Source organism: Nyctibius grandis, chromosome 15 (assembly GCF_013368605.1).
Source record: "Nyctibius grandis isolate bNycGra1 chromosome 15, bNycGra1.pri, whole genome shotgun sequence".
In the NCBI taxonomy this organism is placed as follows: Eukaryota; Metazoa; Chordata; class Aves; order Nyctibiiformes; family Nyctibiidae; genus Nyctibius; species Nyctibius grandis.
In genome coordinates this window covers 9,689,431-9,712,503 of record NC_090672.1, presented here as the reverse complement: position 1 = coordinate 9,712,503, position 23,073 = coordinate 9,689,431, and the positions used below count along the sequence as shown (strand labels likewise).

The window sequence follows — 23,073 nt, the reverse complement described above, 5'->3', positions numbered from 1 at the left end:
TCTAAACTGCTGTTATGTGGGTGGTGGGGGTGCAGTGCCTTAACATGAGAAGTGGAAGTGGCAGGAGTTGGCTGGCAGCTCTCTCATTCCACCCTGCAAAAGCATCCAAAGTTCAAACCTTCAGGGGAAAGGAATTATTTTCCGAGCAGCCTCTTTCCCTTCCAGGTAAAAGTTCATGTTTTGAATCATTTGAAGCCTGAGGATCTAAGATTATTATTCAGGCCTGCCTGCCTCGTAAATAAAACTGGTACCTTACATCTTCAGAATCAACAACAACAAAAAAAAAAACCCTAAAGAGGCAGCTAAAGAAGCTGGGGACAGTGTGGCTTTCAAAACAGAGTCAGTGAAAACCTATGTTTCTACAAGTATTGCTGTAATCTGCAGATGATAGGTTCAGAATTGTGCCCCTTCCAACGGGGAGGTCAGCAACACCGGGTCTTCAAACAGCTGTGAGAGGAGGTGAGGAGTAGGAAAAAGGGGAGGTAACAAGTGAGGAAAACATAGCCAGAAATCAGTAAGAAGTGAATCTGTTAGAATGATTTTAAGGGGTAAAAATGTATGGTTCAAGAACCTGATGAAATAGTCGTTGTTATCAAAACTGAACACCTAGTTGAAGAGCTGTCACTAGTGGTAACAAAACACATGTGCTCTCCAAAGTAAATAGCATTACAATATTTCTCCTGTATTGTACGCTGTTTTTTTTATATACCAATTGTTTGAAAATTTGATACAAGATACAGCTTTGAACAGCTATGCTTGGGAAAAGCATGAACTGCCTTGTAGCAAAACCGACCTATAAATAGGGTTGATTTAGAAAGTTCCAGCAAGATCAAAGAAGGCTAAAAATTATTATTTGCCCAAATAGAAATGGTTGTTCCTGGAAACCAGTCCCCTCAACTGAAATATCACTTGGGCCAGATGTTGAGGGCACTGGATACCAGAGAGTTATCTTATAAGTCGTGCACTGGGGATGCGAAAGTGCAAGCAGTTGGATTATGCTAATATTCTGCTGTTGATAGTGCTGATTTAAGAATGTGCTTTTATAAGACATAATTAATGATATAGTAACATGTTTAACGGTAGGCAAGTGGCTAATCAAGAATTGCTTTGCTTTCTGTGTTAACTAGTTAATCATGATGTAAAAAAAAAAAAATCTTGCTTGTTCAGCAAGCAGTAAAATCTTTTTTTTTCAGTACACTTGGTGTACACAAGTAAACTTCATCTGTTTCAGGTAATTAGCACTGCATTAGCACAACATGGCAACTGATGTTTAAACACAAGGTAATTAACTGTACAGTGTAAACATAGTGTGATAAAGAGCTAACCAAACCCATGAATTTCTAGCTGATTGACAATAACACACTAGAAGTGTTATTTGGGGTGGGGGAGTAGTTAATATTTTTCTCCTGTGTTGCTAGATCATTGATACACAGTTAGGGCTGAATGGGCAGAAGAGAAAGGGTCAGACTTTTCAAGCTGATGCCAACAGCATCATGTACAAGTGCAGCTTTTGCATGGTTTTTTTTTTTTTGTTGTTGTTGTTTTTGTCTTTTCCTTCCTTAGTGTATAGTGTTGTAATGGCTCAATGACCTGGAAGATGTGTAGGGTTTTTTGTACTTTCAAATTTTGGTTTGCTAGTCTTACAATTTCACAACTGGCACAAAATGTTAGAGATGTGTGATAGCTGATGGTCCAGCACTAGGAAAATGGAAATAGGGTTGGATACATATCTTGTCCAGTAGTAGATTTTTTTTCCTTCTCCAAAATAAATTTGAGTGCATTTGTCTAAAAAATTGGGAAGTTTGAACTATGTGAAATGGAACTGTGTCCATAGGAAGCATGGATTCTGGTGGTTCCCAAGCGTGCTAATCCAACAGGGAAAAGAAAGACCCAAGTTTCTTACCAACTGTAACACTCACCAAGTTATATATATGTATGACTGATAAATGCATATCTAAACTTCTGAATAACTGAGAGTTCTTACTATTGGGGTAAATAATTGACCCACAGATATGGCAGGAAGGGTAACAATCTTCTGAGTCTTAAGTGGGCTGGAGGTACACCTCCATCACTGAAAGTGAGTTCTCTATTTAATACTGCTACTTTGATATGTCAGATGGATTTTGGGTAGGACAGAAGAAAACAGTTCCATGATAAAAGCTGAAGCCAGAACCTGATCTTGAGGCAGAATTTTGCCTCTTAAGCAGTTTGTCAGAAAAATGGTTAGGTGTCAAGCGAAAGCATGACTAGGATCTCAAAGCTTCTTTTGGTTCTTTGAACCCCAGCTGGCTCCCTGGTGTATGCAGCAGAACTGGGACTGAAAACTGAAATTAAAATTTCTGGAGGCTTTGCATGAAGCAGGATAGAGTCCAGCTTGTTCTGTACAACCTGATTGGGAAGCACGCAAATGCTAGAAGAAGCAAGGAATAAACTAGTCAACAATTTAGCAGCCATAAAATGGACAACTAGAGTGAGTAGGAAGTTGTGGACAGATACTTCTGTTCCAACATTACTAGGTAAGCTGGGTGGCAAAGATCTGCTATTTTAAAATGTTTAACACAGCTCATTTTACTGACAGGTTAAAAAATGTTTACATGAACAGCTCCATTAGCAAGTATAAAGCGCTACAACCTTTGTAGGGAGATGATGACGAACAGGTGGCACTGGCTTGCTGGATAATACAATCTGATATCATAACTGTGAAGTGCACGTTTCTTCACCACCACATAATCATTCTTCTCAACTGCTCTTTAAACATCAGCAAAGGCCTCTCATTAATTCAAGTTGACAGTTTGATTACAGCATTTTAACAGCTTCTGAAAAATAATTCAGTTACTGAAGTGGTAAACTTGCTGCCTTGACAATGAAGATGAAGTGCTGCCTCACAGCTGGAAAGGCAGAGCTAATCTTGTAATTCCCGATCCATCTTTGTGTATGGTCACCAGTGTCTTGGTTTAAATGTGTGGTATTTCCTCTTCATGTAAATATATGCTAAGTCCACTTTCCTGGGTCAATAAAATGCTTGAAATAACGTGTGGGTATAATGGATGTGAAAGGCAGGTGTGTTGGTGTAGCTATCGCATAAACAGCCTGTGTGCACGGATCTGATCAGAGGCTGGTATTTTCAGAAAGTACTATTGCTATATCAGGGAGAACAGTTGCCTCTACTGAAGTGTCCTTACACATTCTTACAGCAGAACTGCTAGCAGTAATAAATTCTTTGGGTATATACATTATCTGAGGTAGATCTCAAACACGCTGTATCTGCGGAAGTCTGACTCATGTCTTTTTGACAACAGTTAGTTTAATACTGTCTGTTATTGAAGTTTTTGAAGCTACTGGGGTTCTGCTAAAATACATTGGTAAAGGATGTCTAGCCCTGGAATTCAGGAGGATAACTTTTAAAATTAAGTTCTGTCCAATTATGCTTTGTTTTGCCTGCAATTATCGGACCTTTGTGTATCCTGATCATTTGTCCATAGGTTGCAAAACCTGGAAAGACAAAGACTACATAGAATCATAGAATGATTTAGATTGGAAAAGACCCTTAAGACCATTGACTCAAACCGTAAACCATGATAACATACATGATAAAATACAATTTAAATCTCTGTTTCCTATAGACCAGTTCAAACAGGTATACAAGAGAGGGTACTGTCCCACACATGAAGACGTTTACGTATTTCTGACCTTGCTTTGAGTTTCAAATTTGCTTTGTTTAGAAGAAATAGCATTGATTATTGTATGTAGAAGGAATTGAGAGTTAGGAGTGAAGAATTTCAGTGTGCTGGGGTGGGATGGGGCTTCTGGAACTCAGAAGTACATCTAATGGGGAAAATAGGAGGGTGGCGCATCCGAAACGGACTATAATTTCAGAACACTTGAAGGTAATTTTGACAGCACAGCACTTCTTAATATTGCCATTTTGTGCTATGTGGAAACACATTAACTAGCAAACAGTTCTAAGCATGTTTTTCTCCTTGTCTGCCTTTGACTTTGTTCTTGCATTCAATGATGCTAAGAATGAGGTAGTTAAGCAGATGTGAATCTGCTTAATAGGGGTATTAACTAAAACATGGATATGTTTTATGCAATGAAATAAATCTACAGTCAATTTCTTTAGTGACAGTCCATCATTTGACTAGACAGCTTTAAATCCTAGGAGACGAAGAGTGTCCAGAATGTTTTAATTTTCAACTGATTGACCTGTTGCGTATGACCTGTCTCTTGTGTTGGCTTAACGCTTGAAAATAAGGGTGTTTGAAGGGGGGGAAAAAGCATTTAACATAGTATTACATTTTCTTCACAGACTCTGACGCATCTCTGGGACCTGCAATGACAAGTCAGAACAGTAGCCATGCAGAGAAAACTGGTGAAATGTCCTCAAAGCAGTCAGCACCAAAAGTGCAGGTCCAACGATCTGTCTCCCGAGAAACCATCACTATTCATTTCTCTGCATTTGGGAAGGAGGAAGAAGAGGAGGAAGAGGAGTTTAAGGAATTTCTTGATGAGGAACTAGATGACCAAAGCATTGTAACAGCACTTGAAGCCAAGGAAGACCTCTGCTTTGAGCATACCGGCCATGATTTTTCTGGTCCAGCTACCTCGCTTAACGTGGCCAACTCTGCATCACTACTGTCCTCATCGCCTGCAATTCTGCCAGCTGCAGAGACTGTAAAGCTGTTGGATTCTCCTTCCACATCCCAAGTATTCAGTGCAGTGCCACTAGTCCTGTCTCCATCATCACACTCATGTCATACAGTGAGCTTATCAGGTGCATTACCAGCTGTGGAACAGAAGTCCAGCCTGTCGTCTTCCCCATCCTCATCTCCTTCCAGATCAGTTGTCTGCTCTAGTGGATCATCCACAGTTTCTAGTTCAAAGCCTTTTAAGGGTTTAGTCAAGTCCCTTTCAACAGATGTGGAACCAAAAGAACCCACCCCACCGTTGCGACATAGACAGTTAATGAAAACCTTAGTGAAATCTCTGTCTACAGACACTTCTAAACAAGAATCTGAAGCTGTGTCTTACAAGCCACCTGACTCAAAGCTGAACTTGCATCTGTTCAAACAGTTCACTCAACCTCGAGCTACAGGTGGTGATTCTAAAACTGCCCCCTCGTCTCCATTAACGTCTCCCTCTGACACTCGTTCCTTTTTTAAAGTACCTGAAATGGAGGCTAAAATTGAAGATACTAAAAGACGCCTTTCTGAAGTAATCTATGAGCCTTTTCAGCTGCTCAGTAAAATAATGGGTGATGAAAGTAGTAGCCACAGGCCCAAAGCCTTATCTTCAAGTGCTTCAGAACTCTCAAACCTTTCCAGTTTGAATGGCCATTTGGAAAGCAATAACAACTACAGCATTAAGGAAGAAGAATGTGATTCTGAAGGGGACTTCTATGGAAGTGACTCTAACCTGAATAAGAACGATCAGTCAAAAGCGGCTGAGGAACATGCAAAAGAGACAGAGACCAAAAGCCCTCAGTCTGCAAGCGTAAAGGACGTGAGTTCGAAAACTTCACTCGTACTTGAAAAATGTTCGTTGTCTGCACTAGCAAGCAGAGAGGATGAGGAGTTTTGTGAACTGTATTCTGAAGACTTTTCCTTCCTAGAGGATGAAAGCAAAGCTGATAAACCTACTGAACCTTTGCTTGAACCTGAGGTGACTGAGGAAAATGGTACTATGCTCAGTAGTGAAAATGAAAATAATCCGTATGTGCAACAGCCTGAAATACCAGTGAAAACTTTATACTTCTTAACACTGTTAGTCTATGCTTACTTTATTGTCCCTCTCCCTGGCTACTTAAGTGGACTCTTATTTGGGATGGCCCTTGGATTTATGATAGCTGTCTGTGTGATTTGGCTTCTTACTCCACGTACTCATGAATATCTTGAATTGCATAAAAGTATGAAAAAGCAATGGAATACAGGAGCTCTAGACATCAAAGAACCTGAAATACTGAAGGTGAGGTCATGGCATTTTCTGTATCTGTGTGCATTATTGTGGGTAGAAGTAGTAAACTAGATTTATTCTGAAGGTGGAATGAGCTGAATTATCCCTATTTATAAATAAAGTATAGTTTTAAGGTCGGGCAGCTTTGGCAGGGGCACAAATGGTTTAGTATCCAAGAATGTGTAAGACTTCAATGTCCTTAAGGATTAGTAGAAGAACAGAATTGCTTCAAAAGTGAAAGGGCAAATCGTTTTGCTGGTGGATTTGAAATGATCCATCTGAACTACTGCAAGCGAGCAGTGTCAGAGCTGAGTGTGTAAAGTAACATTTGTGCTTGAAGCTGCGTCTTGGGAGATGTATTTTGTTTCTGGGGTATTCTACTGTCTAGGCAGTAATTTGTCTGTCTTGTCTGTTCAGTCTAAGCAAATTCAAAAGCATGTTCAAGTAAAGCATAGATAATTGGAGAGCATATGGATTCTTCTCAAACATTAGCTAATTAGAATGGGAGTAAGAATGAGTGTTGAAAGGGACATACTAATGGGGTATGATGTCTGTGGTTCTGTGTGCTGATATCTTGAATGTTGTACTGGATAATCTGGATTACAGTTCAGTAAAATGGGTGCCTGAGCGCTGGCTTTGTAAATCCCATGTTTCAAGAACAAGTAGAAAATTCCCCTCAGCATTTCCCAAAATACCTGAACATTAATATTCCCAAAATTGTTCCTTTGCAATCTGAAAGAATGAAACACTGTGTGCTGGTTAATGTGTGCTTCTGTAGATTTCTGTACTTATTTCACTCAAATGTCTTTGGTATTGGAGGGAGAACATCCCCCCACCAGAAAATGCACACAAAACCCCTGCATCTTCAGTGTATGTTTTCTTATCTTGTTATTCCCTTAGTCTTCAGTTCTCTAGCTTCCTTTTCCTTTTTTTTCCTCTGCTCACATTTTTTTTTCTTCTTTAATGCATTAGTCTTTTCTACCTTCCTTATTGGCTTTCTCAAGTGTTGTGCTGGCTGATGCAAAAGGTTTTAAGTAACAGCTAAAATGGAAATGATAAATTTACCCTTTCCATTAGAAGGAACTTTTTGAGAAGACTGTGTTGGCAGTGCCTGCTGGAGAAGTGAAGCTTTTTGAACCACAGCTGTACAGAAAGGGGAGGCTTTTTACCAGCATGCTGTTCCAGAATATCACCCAAGGGATTTCATGTTTGATAGTGGCCTCTGGCAGACAAATGGGTTTTCCAGTTAAGGTGATGGTTACTTCTGCCCACCTTAGCCCTTTTTTCTGTCTTTAGATTCCCTGTCAATAAAAGATCAAAAGACCACATTATATTTTTCCTCATTTATCAAGCAAAATACTATTGAAGTATTATAAAATAGTGGTAATGAGAGGGATCCTAATACAATTAGTGTGACTTGAGTGATCAACAGTCTGTCAAGAATTTCAGTGCTAGAGCATTTGATTTTATCATTTAATGATAATGAATATTAATCAGTCTGTTAATATCAGATTACTAAGGCATAACTAAGAAATGCTGGGGGCAGTTTTAATCCAGATTTGGGCTTGTATTGTGAAGTTGACTTGCTGATTCTTTTATTTATGTATTTGAAAATACCATAGAAGTAATGATTTTTATTTATTTTTACTTGCAGACCTGGTCTGTGCCCCCAGCTCTCTGGGTCCTTCATAAGGATCTTTTGCAGTTCCCCCCAACCTCCCCTCTCAGGTTAAGGTATAACATGCCTGAGATCTTATACTAAGTAACATTAAAAAGTTGATACTCTACAGGGCCTGACTCTGCAGTTCTTACTTGCATGAATTATTCTGTTAAACTGCAGTTCGAATAAGAAATTTGCAGCCTGGAGTCATGAAAGAGGAAAAGTTAAGCAGGGTGGGCCTTTTACAGCTGTTTCATGCAAGTGCTTGTGTTCCACAGACCTGTGCAAGTTCAGTCTCTGCTGTCTTAACAAACAGGCCAGATCTTGTTAGTGCATGTGTGGGTTTTTGGATAATAACCGTGACCTTTGCTATAAAAGCTATGCTGCCCAATATTCTAACCAGATACTTTTTCAGGTTAGTTACCAGTCTGATGGTGAGGCACTTTCTCCTAATTTCAGCTGTGAATTCAGAGCAGCTGCTGACCTTTATAAATGGAGATCACAGGATCAGTGTAAATGGCAAGCAGCTGCAGAGTAGCATATGACTATGGTCATTGTCCTCCCTGAATTACTAAATTTCTTATTTTAACAACTTTGCTAGTACAAAAAAGACCCATCATACAGTCACTCCTCTCCTACACAAGGAAATCCATTGTTGTTTCAGTAGTTTGGGAAAATTCATCTGTTGCAAGCACGTTATGGTAACATAACTTCTCTGTTCAGATGCATTGCAAAATGCTTTCCGTAGGCTGTGAATCTTTTGTTCCAGTTTGGTTTGCAAAGAGAAGGGCAGAGGTATTTCTGCTAAAATTGTTCTTAAAATGCAGGAACTTTGGAATGAATTTTGGGGTTTCTTGGATAACCTTCTTAAAAATTGTTTTTATGCTAGATGAAACAATTTACAAAAATTAAAATTGCTGGAGTGAGAAGGCAGATGGTGTCATTTCGCCCTTTAATACTGTTAGATACATGGGGGGAAAAAGATTCCTGCAGCTGGCACACGTTTTCAGATTCATTAATAGAGCGAAGAATCTTCATTTGGTGAAGTATTAACATTTCACTCTCAGGCATGCAATGTTTCTCTGTGTTACAGGATAACTTGAAAGTTGAGTGCAAAAAGGAAACGGTGCATCCTTAGAAATTAGGGAACTAAAAGTGTATATACGAGGTGGGCTTGTAGTAATGCGGTATGGTATCTCTTTCATCCTGACTGTTGGCTAGGTACCGTCTGAACACAAAACTCCAAATATTTGAATCTAAACACTTGTGTATCTTTTGGTTTTTTTGGGCTATGCCTCAAAAACGTGAAGCAGCCAATTTCTTCCTTGTGTAGAAATCACTATGTAGGCTGCTGTTTTAGGCAGTAAATGTATTTATCTTCTGTCAGTTCTAGATTCTGAAGGTTCAGTTCCTTAGGCAGCTGAAAATCATTAAAAGTCTTGGACAGGTCCTTCAGTCACTAATAACGTGATGGTTGTGCTATGAGAAGCAGTGTTCGCCCTTCTGTTGGGTTTGTTACGTACAGTGAGCAGGGGAGGCGGCAGTACGGGGTTTGAGAATTGTGTGTTTGGCAGATTGTACGGCTAGTCTAGTTGTTTGTAGTGGAAAGCCTGGGCGCATGGTAGGGATCAGAAAAACAGGTGGGATTTTCCAGGGCTCCTGAATGCCAAAAGAGAAGCGGGAATATACAAACTGAAGGAAGCAGAGATTGTTTTGCTTATTTTTAACCTTTAAATTCAGTGTGTCTTGTTGCTGCTGGGAAGAAGGTGGCAGTCTTCAAAAGGGCCTCTCCTCTGCTGTTTAGGTGTGCAGGGTAAGGAAATCTTCTGGCAGAAAGGCTGGTACTGGCACTGTTACAGAAGAAAAGGGATAGGAAAGGTGCTGGTCTGTTGGATGACATACCAGATAAATTCAGACCCCTGTTCACTGGACTTGGTTAAGTCGTTGGACTTGGTTAAGTCACTTAATGTACCCTGGGCCTTGCGCCTTTTTATCACAGATGTGGCTATGGCATCTCAGTATGTGCTGGAGGAGTAAAATTAAACATGACTATAAGGGTGTTGGATAACGCTTGTATAGCTGCTGAGAAGGTGTAGCAAAGTTTGTGTATCTGATGTGTGTCCCAAGGTGTTGATGTCTTAACTCTCAGCTTTTCATCTTTGAAGCTATGTTTGTGGATTTTTACTTCCTACTATGGTACATGGCAGTCAAGTAAATGATGTGTAAATCACACCTTGTTTTCATTGCTACATGTACTCTGCTCAGCTCAAGTGCTGATGTCGGAAAACTCCAGCGAGTTCCATCTCGATCAGGATGTTAAGGAAGCTTCAAGTGTACTCTGACCTTCCTTCTTGGGTACCACACATACCTGGAGGTTTCCAACCCTTCCACTGAAAATATCATGGCTTATTATAGTTATAAAAAGGGCTTGTGTGGCCAAGGTTCATATAAAGATCCACTTTCCAAGTATCCCCTTGTCTTTGTGCCAGCTTGTGTGGTCTTCGGCTGAACTGCCTTGCAGGAGAAGGCGATAAACTTTTGAGGCAGCAGATTTTCGTCTGTATGTTTGCCTGGCTGCAGGCTCCAGACTTGGGTGTCTGAGCTAGAAATAGCTCGGAGATCTGATCCGGGAGGCAGGTGGGAGTCTCCCCAGACATTTGTGGGCCATATGGATACTCCGCTTCTGCACAGAGTGAATGGCTCATGGTGGCTTTAGGCGACTCATGTGATGTCCTTGTGCTTCAGTAACTCCAGCTGGAGTTCCTGGCTGAAAATTAATTGCTGTCTGCTCAAAGATGTCTTGGCTTAATAATTTCTAGGAAGGAAATGGGATGTGCTCAAACAAACATCAGTCCTGCTGTGCAGAACCTTGGTGGTTTATAGAAGATTTTTCCTCATGCATTGTGTTTCCTATATAGCAGTTGTATCTCACCCAGTGTAAGCAAAAACCCCAAGCATAAAGCTTCTTCAAAGAGCATGTGTTGGTATTGGTATTTCTGTTAATAAAAGAGGTAGTCTGCTTTGGAGCTGAGCAATGAATGACTTAATCTTTCCTGAATATAAAAGAAATGCTAATTTATCTAGATTTTTCAGGGTTTATAGTGAAACTGGAGCTAGATGTTAGAGTAAGCAAAACATAGATGTCACTGTTACTAAAGCACCTAAGAAAGTGTATGCTGTCTACTTAGAGAAATTATGTGGCAGTGAAGTAAATGAGCATTAAAATAAATTCTATGTTTCTATTTGTGGGTGGAAACTTCTTCAATAAGTTAAAATGTTGGAGTAATTTCTGAGATGTTTTGCTTAAGGTAGTTACAACTTTTTTGTTTTGAGGAATACTAGGGGTGCTCGTTCAGCTCTCCCCACTTCCCAGCAGCAGGTGCTCTCCCCCCTACTGTACTATAAAGATGCCATTCCACTTTGTGCTCTAGGGTAGGTCTGTTTAAGTCTATCTACTTCGCTTTCTGTTGACATTAATGAATATTGAGTGTGCCGAATTAAGGTTTTGATAGGTAGAAGTAGAAGTAATTACCAAAGTATGTTGTAGGGCAGGTTAAGAGAAGGAAAACTTGTCCTCCTTGAATGAGTATTCTGGCTTGTCTTCTGCCCCATTTATCATCTTGTGTTTTCTGTAACCAGATGTTAGGGAAGAGGAGTAACATCACCACCATAGAGAGTCAGCGCTTACAGGCTTGTTAAAGCAGGGCTGGTTTGTTTGTTTTCTATTTCTTTCACTGCACAGAAACAAATGAAATTTAATCCACGTATGTGACTCCTGTGTTGTAACTGGGCAGTTAAACAACATGTTAAATGATGTTAAACAATGACAGTGCGTTAAAACAAACTCTGTTGTGGTTTTCCACTCAGTCCTTAATTGTTGGTGATTAAAATGTCAGTGCTGTCTACAAGCAGACAGACTGTTTGCTCTGCCTTGACTGTTGGTGATTACGATGTCCGTGCTTGCTGTAAGCAGCGGGGCTGCTCTGCAGCATGCCCTTACGGGCTGCCTTGTGGCTTTTCCCAGCAAGCCCGTGTCCGCAGGTCTCGCTGCGTTTCATGAAGATGAGGTGGAAGAGCACTGCGCTATGTATCCAAAATGACTTACTCAGAAACACAAATTGTGTGCTTGGGATACAGTCCTCATCTCATGCTGTCAGTTTAGTGCTACCTCATTTAGGGTGTTTACTGCTTTGTTGTATTTGTGCAGTAAGTGCAATAACTTTGGCAAAAGCTTGGGTGATTATTTAAAACTTTTATGTACATGCTGTACTTAGTTTTCCAGCAGCTTAAAAGCCTCTTAACGAGTGTTTTTTCCTCTAGGGATGGATGAATGAAATTTATAATTATGATCCAGAAACATACCATGCTACATTGACTCACTCTGTCTATGTGCGACTCGAAGGAAGCACCTTACGACTTTCAAAACCCAATAAAAATATTTCTAGAAGGGCTGTATACAATGAGCCAAAGCCTGAAGTCACGTATGTCAGCCAGAAAATTTATGAACTTACAGAGAGTAAGGTGAGTGTCCCTTACTTATATCTGATTTTAACAAAGAATGCTCTGAAACTCTTTTTTTTTAAATTTTGAAGTTTTTTTCACTCCTCTAGTTTCATGTGCTGTCGTTATGTAAACAAAACTGTTGTCGTGACTAATTTGCAAAAGATTGTGCTGGGGAGGAAGATTGAGCAGGATTTAGAAAAAAGTACATATTTACAGAGTAAAGGAAAAGCATCATTTTCCTCTGTCAGTTCAAAGCAGAAGTTAACACGTGGGAGTTTAGAGAATTGTTCCCCATACGTTAGATTACTGCGTGACTGTTCTGAAGCTTACACCAAAATGCATAATCTTTGGTAGTTATCTCTATCCCAAGGCAGTTCAGACAACATTTGCATTTCACTTGAAGGTGGGATGTATATTGTATATGGATATAAAAGAGGAGAGTGAAAGGTGGCTGGAACAGACACGACTTGCTGTTGGTACCCACTGTCTAGGGAAGGAGATTGGGATTTTTGTAGTTGGAAGAGTGCATCAAGAATAATGCTGGGACAGTTTTCCTACATGTTATTTGCCTCCCTGAAATTGTGAAGAGTTGCCATGTGAAGTTGATTCCATTGACATTGTATTAAGTAATACATCAATACCCCATTATTAAAAGAATGGATTTTTTTAATGTGCTGCATCAATAGAGAGCCTTTGCAGTACAGATGTAGGAGGAAACTATGCTTCAATTGACTGTGGGAGTTAGAGGGAGACCAAGGCGACAGTGAGGAAAACCTCCCTTCATTTCCCTGAAATCAGGATGGGAAAGGACCTTGCTGTCAGCTCTGCTTTCCATTAAAGGAAGACAGTGAAAAAAATAAAGCAAAAACTTAGATTCTTGCCTATTGCAGATCTGTTTTCCCATAATGAAGACAAGCAAAGCTATCACATGCTACAAGAGCGCTTGGCTGACAGTCGTTCCTCATGGTATCTTAGAAAAATTTCCAGTACTTCCCCACCCTCTCACCCTGATAGTTGCAAAACTGCTGGGTGCCCTTAATATAATAAGCAAATTATGGCTATTCTCCAAGGTATTTACCCACAGTTTTTGGAGAACGCAAGTAAGTTCAGCCCCTAGATTAGAATTCTTAACTCTTATCACTCTTCTCATCACTTGCATTGTCTCAATTATCTCTGAATATACTGAATTTAGAATATAATTATCTGCAGATCACTTTTATTCCTTGATTCTTACATACTTGATGTGACTTCAACTTGATGTTGCCAACTTCAAACACTCAGTTTCATGAGGTGGGCCTGAAAAGTTGAGTTTTAAAACTCAGTTTGGATTCTTCTTACGTACTCCATGGTCACAGAAATGAGGTTCTTGTTTTTTCTACTTTTTCTGCGTAACTATGAGAATAAGATCTCTTAAATGAAAACTGAGTTTCTCCACATGATTGTAGAAGTCTAAGCTACTTAGTCTTTGTTTTAATTCCAAGGCTATGGCTCACCAAAGACCTAGTGACAGCAGTGGATTGGACATAAACCACCTATAAGTTAAGAGTCAGTTAAACTCGGCAGTTCCAGTGTAGGATCTGTATCTGTCATGTTCCTCTGTTCTTTATGTGACTATAGAAACATAGACGATACAACTGAAAAATAAGTTAATTTAACCCTTGTATTTATCCTTCAGATTTCCCTGGTTCCTAAGAGTCTGGCACGGAAACGGATTTGGAATAAGAAGTACCCGATTTGCATTGAACTTGCTAGACAGGATGACTTTATGGCTAAGGCCCAGACTGATAAAGAGAATACAGAGGAAAAGTTACCTGCTGAAAAAGCAGACTTGAACAATGAAGAATCCAAGAAACCTCAGGATGGAGCAAAATACACTAGCCAAAAGGATCAAGTGCTTTATCTCTTTGGAAGGACAGGTAGGGAGAAGGAGGAATGGTTCAGAAGGTTCCTTCTCGCATCCAAGCTGAAGTCTGAAGCAAAGAAGCCATCCAGTTTATGTGGAAGCAAGCCAGGTATTCAAATTTTGTATTCTAGTAGAAGTGTGTATTAAAAGAAACAAACCAAAGTTGTGTTTTCACAGTGGTAGTTATAGCAACTGTGGAGCCATAGTGATCTTTACAGACAAAAAATAGTAAAGACGCCCTTCTGCTCCTTATCTTTCCCTCATTCCCACCTTCCCACCCTGCCTTTTCCTCTCTTGGCTGTATGCTTGGCTGTGTGCCCCAGCTATTCTTGCTATTTTTAGACTGTTCTATGTGAATACACTAGTTTTCAGTGACTGTAACAACTCCCGTAATTTTTGTAAGGATGAATTGTTCAAATCTTTTTTTTTTTCTCTCTGTACTGTTGGAACTGATGTCAATATTTGCAGTATTAGACTCAGTCCTTATAGTACCCGTTCTTCCTCCTCCATCCTTCTTTCCACTCGTCTCCTGTGAAGACTAAAGAGCTTTCTCATGGGTTAATGTCATAAGCAAACACATTTTTGTGTTTAAATAAAAAGTCCTGTGCTAATACATATATCTGAACCAACAAACATGTTAGTCTACAATGTTGATCAAATGTTTGAAATATTAATTTAAAAACATCCTCTGATATAGTTTTAAATGTGAATGACTCATGGTTTTCTGTCTTTGTTCTCTGAGAAGCTTTTTAAAAATTGGTTAACATTGTTTCTGGCACATAACTTGAAATGCAAATACAAAATTAATAGCTAATTAAAATTCTAACAGTTTCATGCTTTTGACAGTCCTTTTAATTGTAACAGCCTATAATTAAATAATAATAATAAAAAAGTTTAGTTATAGGTACATTTTCATCACCTGACTTTTATTTTAGGCATTCCCCAGCAGGGCTGTTGGGAATTCTGCCATATGTTGTACATATGTGAGTGTCCATATTTAAATATGCTATTGATCAGCTGAGCTTTCCAGTCACACATCCTGCTGAGTGCTGAATCATAGCAAATACTACTAATTTGGGTTTAGGACCACCTAAGCACACAGTAGTGGAATTTACTTTTACCCTTCAAAATGAGTGTGCAATGTTAATTTTGTTCCTTTAAGTGTTTGACCATACACTCTGCTATTTGACTATCAGGTTCCTTTTCTGTTAAACAGGTATTATTCCTTTCGATTTAGGGATCTTGCCAACACACAGCAGAACTGATAGTCAATCTGGAGTTCTCACACACAGCCGAAGCAGCAGCAAGGGAAGTGCAGAAGAAATTGCATCCCAGCCAAAGCACAAGGATCTGGCTGGCAATATGCGGCAGAAAATGCTTCTGGACTACAGTGTTTATATGGCAAAGTGTGTCCCACATGAAAAGAAAAGCCCTTCGGGTAGTCCAGTCCTCAGTGCAGATAGCAGCCCTACAGCTGTGAAAAAGGTAATACTTTTCCCCAAAAAGATGCATCAGAGGTGATGATACATTTTATCCTGTTAACTACTACTTTAAAAATTAGTTACGTAGAAAGAAAAATTAATTTCTTTAACTACAGGTTGGACCTAAACTTTTTATAAATTCCGTGGGGGCTTTCACACTTGACAGTTCTCCTGTGACCACAGTTTCTTCTTAATGTAACATACAAGTTTTTCATTGATTTAGTTTGATTTCTTGTTTCCCAAGAACATCTGTGGTTTTTCTGGCTTTTGCAGTATCTTATACCTAAAAGATTGTACAGCTGAAGGCAATATGGCTGTAGATTTTCTTCATTAGGAACGCGCAGGTGTGTCCTAAAAACCATTGGTCCCACAAGAATCTTATGCTTAAGATCAAAACAAGCAAATAAAAAAATCAACCAAAACTCCACAAACCTCACTTCCCAATAGCAGTAAAAAGATAAATTTTTCTGTGTAGATTCTAAAGTAGATTGAACTAAAAGCATATTTTTGAGGTCCTGGCTTGTTGAAACAATTTAAGTAGAATTTTTAGTACTTGGTAGTAAAATTGATCTTAATTTTCTGCTGATAGTGGGGAGCTAAAGGCCTTTTACCATTCCTGAGTGCATCTGAGCACCTGATTGGGACAGAATTGTCATATAACACAAGTATAAGTTGGATGCTGTTTGTAGCAGTTCTTCATTGCAGATATTACACTATAAATTCTGTTTTCAGCCCTACATTTGGCTTTGCTCATGCTCTCTGGACCACATGAAGCAGTGCTTTTTATCTTGGACCTGAGAACTGTTTTTCTGTTGCATGTTTCAGAAAGTGCATAACTTCTTCAGTTCTTCTCCAGAATGATGTCCTGGCCCTGGTGCCATGAATAGGATTAGGAATTTGCCTTTAGTATGTATCTGATGGTCCTCTGGCTGTGGCTTTATGACAGTGGGACAGTTTTTTCTGCGGTATACGTGCTGCTTGGGCTGGTTGAAGGACAGAAATGGAATTGGGTCTTGCATAGACTACAGCTTGATTTGGGCAGTCTTGCTCAAAAGACATAAGGCATGGATAGATGGATCGTATGGTTTCCTTTTTTAAATGTCTTGTAAAGCAACACTAAATGGCTGATGTGTTAGTATTGTGTAGTATGTAGCAGCGTAATAGTGAACAATGTCTATAGCTCCGACTAATCCTTTGGTCTCTTGGACTGCATTTGAATCACTCTTAGTAAACAGAACCTTAGTATAAAGCACAACACTTTTAATCAATGGATCCTTAAGGTGAAGTACGATCACCATTCATTTAAAAAATGTGATTCATGTCACACATCTTTGTTGATGGACTTTCATACAATGTCCAGGAAAGAGTAGGAGGCCACAGTATAGCATATGAATAAACATATCTTGTGTTCCCCCAGGAAGAAAGATATTCTAGCCCCCGACAATCCCTGAAGCAGTGATAAATTTGCTGCTGAATCTGGCACGTGTCAGAAATCATTCTATAAATAGATCAACGGTGCTGGCTGGAAACGTGCGTCACAGCAGAAGCTTCTAACCCAGCAACTCTGCCTGCGTGAGGCTGCAGGCATTGGGAGCAGTCACTGCCAAGAAATGATGTTCAGAACTGTAGTGTCTACCTGACTGCTTTTAGAAACCACTGCTTTTCTCTTGGCTTCAGGATTTCTACCTGTACAGGTAGAAAGGCAAATTCTTCTTTCATTGCAGGCAGTTGAGAGATGTTAAATATGTTGTCTTTCCTTCATGGAAACCTCCTGGTTTTGATGACATACAAGATAGCATGTACACACCCAAAATTATTTCAGGTGCCTTTGCTTTCATGTCTCCAGTCAGTGATGTACCATCTGAACGTGTATCTCCCAGTGTTTTAAGATCAGGACCTAATCCTCTTGGACTGTAAACAAAACCTTTAATGCAGCAGAAGGAACAATACGGTTTCCTGAATCCTATATGCAAACACTGGAAGGAAGAGTGTGTTTCCCTGTACTGCATTTGTTTGTCATCTGTTTGTGATGTTTCTGAACTGGATTTAAGGATGTAAGATTGGGTCTTGCTTTCCTATTTTTTGGTAGAAGAGTAGAGTAGCTGTTCTTCTAGATCCTATTGGGAAGGGAGTGTGTCTCTACTACAGACACATTTATAAGTCTGCCCACTCTGGGCTTATCTGCTTTTTCTGCCAGAGGTTAAATTACATAAAACTTTCTCATTTCATTGCCAGAGGTGAATCTGTATCTGTGCAGTCTCATTCACTCTGTTGCACGTCAGGATGATGACAAGCAAGCTCATGTCAGGCCAGCTGATGTGGTTGTAAAACTGCTATCTCTGCTGAGCACGCAGTGTTCTTAGGTCACCCGGGCTATAACAGTGAACTTCCCAGGGTAAATGAGGCCCTTTCTGGCCTTAGTTTATAGAATTTATAGAGCTGAATAACCTGCTCTGTGTTTTCAGTTACCAGAAGCCCACGTAGAAGCTGAAGAAGAAGAACAGGAGGCCTGGGTGAATGCTTTGCTTGGAAGAATATTTTGGGATTTTTTAGGAGAAAAGTATTGGTCTGATCTAGTGTCAAAGAAGATACAAATGAAACTTAGCAAAATAAAGGTAACTAATCTGGAGGCTTGCATTACATATTCCTTGTGGAGGAAAACAAACACATAGTCTTTGAGTTTTAAAGAAGTAGTATCACACTTGTATGTAAAAGACAAGTAAATAAATGTGATGCAGAGTTCCAGTTCAGCTTTGCTATCCATTTCACAGTAGAATCTCAACATGTTAACTTTGCTGCTTCAGTTTCAAATGAGCTACAGCTGGATTAACTATTTGTGTCTGTGAAGTTTTTATGTAAAATGTAGAAGTATGATTGTATTTACTTTAGGGATAAATAGAACTGCTTATAAATTATGAAATCTGCTTTGGGAAATAGTAGAATGCTTTTAAGATGGAGGAGATCAGGGAACCACAGTTCTAATGTGCTCCTATTAACTTCAGACATACACTGCTTGCAGGAGAGGTCAGTGGGAGTAACAGTGAGAGAAAGAGCTGTCTGTGGGGTGATGGCATATAATTGTGCATCAACTGCGTAAGCTGAAAGGGTGAGGGGAGGAGTGGTAGTTTTGGATGACTTCTGGGTCATCCCTTTGCATTCTGTAACTTCTGAACAGCAGCAGTTAATCACAGGGCTGTTCAGCTCCTGATGTTTGGGGAGGAGTTTGCCCGTTCCTAAAGGCAAAGGAAGATGTAGTCTTGCTGGCAACAGCTCTGAAATTCAGCTGCCAGCACCAGCTGTGAGATAGTGTTGCTTGTGCTTTGGGAAATAAGCAGTAACCTAATTCTGCCCTGGCTGTTTCCACAGTTGTGACAGCAGGGTACCAAACATCTCATTGGAAACAGTTTAAGTGGAAAGACTGGGAATGGAGGAAGGACATATTTTTGATAGGTTAAAGCACTGTCTGTTCACAGGAGATAGAATTTATATCAATTAGAAATACTTACAGTAAATACCCAAATTATTGTGATTCTGTGCCTCTGTTATACTAAAATCATGATACAGATTTAAAAGCTAATGTGCTATGAAAGAATTTGCCAAAGATAAAATAGCTGAGATGTTGATATAACTGTAACTATAAAATATGTGACTGAATTTAAACTCCAAAGAAGTCTTTGATTTTTATTCACATATCATTCTTGAGCTTTTTACATGCTTTGACTAAAAGGCATGCTGGAGGTTTAAGGTCAGCATCTGAACTCCAGCATAGTTTTAAAAACATTTCCAAGTTCGGATGCTGAATCTCTCCCTAAGATATTATTTTGAAACTGATAACTGCGAAATCCTAGAATAGAAGAAACTTGTGTAATTGTATTTGTGTTCTTTCTCTGGTGGCTTTTCAGCTCAATTCATTCCTTAAGTTTGATGACCTTTCTTCTCTCAGGAAACAGTGATGTTTAGTTCCATAACATGGATTTGATTTTTACATTCTGTTCTTTTAGCTGCCGTACTTCATGAATGAGCTAACTCTAACTGAGCTTGACATGGGGATAGCAGTGCCTAAGATCCTTCAAGCCTTCAAACCTTCTGTTGATCACAGAGGTAAAATACATGCTTCCTCTTCTGGTTTTGCCAGGTTCACGCCTTCATACCTATGGAGAACAGAATTTTGATCTGTTTATCTTGTGGATGTTTTAATCAGAGGAAGGTACACTTAAGAAGAGCTTATTCTGAGGAGATACTGAGTGGTCTCTATCTCCAATAGTAGTAGCATCAGGCTTGGTATAAAAATAATTCTATAGATATGGAAATACGATCATGTCTTTCTGTTGGAAATAATTACTGAACTAAACTAAAATTTGCATGCAAAAGAGATGCAGACCTGTATCTGATACTCTGTCATGGACTACAGAGAGCAATGCACATCTCCTCAACACAGATCTGATTCTGTACCATAGCAGAAAACAGATTTGGCTCTCTTCAAGAGAAGTTGCCCTGTTCTAAAAACAGTAATTCAGAAAATACGACTGTAATAACTCAGAAAATAAGAATACGGTGTTGCTTTGAAAAGAAACTTAAAAATACAGCATCATTTTATGTCCTTAATACTAAATATGGATTATTTTAAGCTGAATGACTTTCATACTGCTGCTTTATGAATCGGAACTGTTTGTTTTCTTTTCTGTTCTTTCTGGCTTGCGTATGGTCACGGGAATATATTTGAGGATACTCTTGTCACTTAAGTAGTTTCACAAAAAGACAAACTTGGGTTAATATTTTTAACTTCAACAGTATGTGTTCTACGTGCTGAGGAGAGGTAGATGCCATCTTCTAAGACATGTAATCAGAGCAGTTTTTAATTTTAAATTGTTTCTGAGTTAATTATTAAGGGTTTCCTGACTTGTCTCCTCTCACTCCATTCACTCCTTTAGTTACCATATTGTTACCCTGGGCTGGAGAAGCGAAAGAGGGTTATTTAACTCAAGGTGAAGTTTCTAATTGGTCTAAAGGGAAATAGACCTGTTGTGGTGCAGCTATGGATTGCATGGCAAACAACTTATTTTTGTTTTAAACTGCCCTTTCAACTCTTACATGTTGTATTTGGGGAACAAAAACATATTTCTGCTTCTTGTCATATGCATCCTGCGTGGGACAGCAGGTTCTCCACAGAACTTATGACGTCCTCTGGTGTTCCCAGTAGCAAAGTGGCTTCACCACTGGTAGAAATTTTGAGTTACAGAAAACAAAGTGAAAACTTTTAAAAATCATTACACATACGATGCCTGCCAAGTGGTTTCGTGGTTTCTTTTTAAACAAACTTACACTTCGAGGTTCTTGTCAGAGTGTTTCCCTTTGCCTAGATTTAAACATTTTTTGAATTCCTTTCTCTGTTCTCATAACTTTAGTTGTAACCAAAGACTGTAGTTCTAAGTCATGAGGTGGGATTTAGGAGACTGATAAAGACTTGGCTTCAGTTAATTGCCGACAACAGCAGTGAGAACAATTAACTCCTTCAAGTTCTTGTTCGGTTAAACTGTGACAAGCAAACATTTATGGTAGAATTTGTAGTCCTTGTAACTTCTTTCATATTGTCGAATGACGTGACCTCTTAGTATCTGAGTTTTTAAGAGCTTGCAGTGAATAATTACTGAAGGAACTTGTTTTGCTATTGTATTTGAAAGGTCATAAATAAGCTTGTTGTCATAAGGATAAATGTATTTGTTGGTAAGTTGACCTATGAATAAACCACACATGGAAAAAATAAAAAATCCTAAAACTTCAGGCCAGAGCAAACACTTTTAAGAATTTTTTTTTCCAAGTGTTTGAGACAATCAGTCATTTGAGGTAGCCTTTTGTGAGGCTTTAAAATGCAGTTACTAATCGTGATGAGCTTTGTTTCATCCATACTTTTTTACCAGTCCTTGATTACAAGGAAAATATTTTTTTATTACATAGCTCCTCTAAGTAACTAAATTTGTTAACAGACAATGTTAGGGAAAAAAAAAAATATTGTTTCTGTTAATACAGTGCTATTTGGGTGACAGCATATGCTGTAGTGTTTACTGTACTTCTTGTTAAGGCTAGGGAACCAGATAACTGAATAAATTGTACCATCTGCCCAATTCTTCATGCCCCCTACCTTCCTTTTTCCCTATGGAAAACACGTATGAATGTGTTCTGGCCAGAAGGAATTTTCCCTCTCAGTAATGGCATCCTTTGCTTAATTTGATCTACTGTTAAAACAGCATTGACGTTTGAAGCACGCTGACTCATTGGTTATCCAAAAGGTCTGTTTAGCTGTCGTCTTGTTTCTGATGATCTTACTGCTACTTCGTTACTGTAAAGAGGAAAAATCTGTATAAGCTTGTGGTTGAGTTCTTGTGTTTTGTTTTAGAACAGCATTAGAAAAACTGTATGATGGCAAAGAATAATTTGGGTTAGTAAAGAAGCAGTTTGCCTTCAGTACTGCTTCCAACATGTAATCTCATAGAGCATCAATGACCTGGTCTTTGAGACCTGTGTGTATTTCTGTTAACATAAATGGGTGGGACTGGGGACAATGCCATTCTTCTGATATGTTTTTGCAGAAAAGAAAATAGTTGTTCTTTAACTGAAAAAGTGTGTATTTTCTAGATCAGTCAAACCCAAAGAGTAGTTACCATGAATTGCTTCTGATTAAGTAAATAAAAGGAGCATTAGTGGTTGATGTGCCAGATACTGGTAGGACATATTGTGTGCAGCTGCAATGTCTGGAAAAGGAAGATACATAATCTGTGCTTAGTGGCATCTGATTTCTGATCTCTGGATCACAAATACCCCACAGCTTTTTTTAATCAATGGGACTGCAGGGTGTCACTTGAAAGGCAGGACCTAATCTTGCAATTATTCCCAAGACAATTCTTTTGGTGATTGCAATAAGTGAATAATCTGCCCAGACAACAGGATTTGACTTAATACTACACGTCTAGAATTGTTCTAATGACCCTGTTTGCTGTGAGTCATAAGAAAAATGCCTATAGCCAAGTTACTGAGCAAACCTTTTCATGCTGCTTTGATACACCATTGTTGAATGCAAGAGAGACTGCAGGTTGGGATGTGTGACAAGCAATATTGCTCTGGGATTTCAAGTTTTGCTTCATTTGGACAGCATAAGTAATATAGAGGAGTGTCCCCATTACTGTTTGGCTTGGAGCAGTACTGTAAATAGTTCTGAAGTGAATCCCTGATTGCATTCTATTTTCTTTATCGTGATTCAGATCTCTTAAGCAGTTTAGGTGTGCGTAAATCACACTCCTTTTTTTAGATCATTAGCTGTACTCACTGATCTGTCTTTCAGCGTGGCTTTGATTCATATCTGAACATTCAACTTTGTTCCATAGCCTTAATGTGAACAGAAAACTTGCTTTGATAAGCTTTTAATTATTTGTGAATTAATTGCATAATCAGTTGATGAAAAAGTAGTTTTTCTCTTTGGAAAAAGTGTGATGTATAGACTTTTTTATTTTTTTTGGCTTGACATTAAAATAAAGTGATTGCTACTGTTCTTAAAGTGACATATTTTTGTTGTTGTTAAT

General features: G+C 39.0%; 1 protein-coding gene across 7 annotated transcripts in view; it reads left to right on the top strand.

Moving 5' to 3' along the window:
• The window catches only part of TEX2 (testis expressed 2), a 49,289-nt gene that overhangs the window by 16,737 nt on the left and 9,479 nt on the right, over positions 1 to 23,073 (top strand). For 4 of the 7 annotated variants that reach the window (XM_068413318.1, XM_068413317.1, XM_068413323.1 and 1 more), the window contains exons 2-7: positions 4,310 to 5,964; positions 11,933 to 12,133; positions 13,791 to 14,127; positions 15,235 to 15,503; positions 17,965 to 18,114; positions 19,501 to 19,600. In XM_068413318.1, the coding sequence (XP_068269419.1) occupies positions 4,336 to 5,964; positions 11,933 to 12,133; positions 13,791 to 14,127; positions 15,235 to 15,503; positions 17,965 to 18,114; positions 19,501 to 19,600 (2,686 nt within the window). In that variant the 5' untranslated portion in view covers positions 4,310 to 4,335. The remainder of the gene's footprint in view (positions 1 to 4,309; positions 5,965 to 11,932; positions 12,134 to 13,790; positions 14,128 to 15,234; positions 15,504 to 17,964; positions 18,115 to 19,500; positions 19,601 to 23,073) is intronic. The other 3 variants (XM_068413320.1, XM_068413324.1, XM_068413321.1) reach the window with 2 other exon arrangements.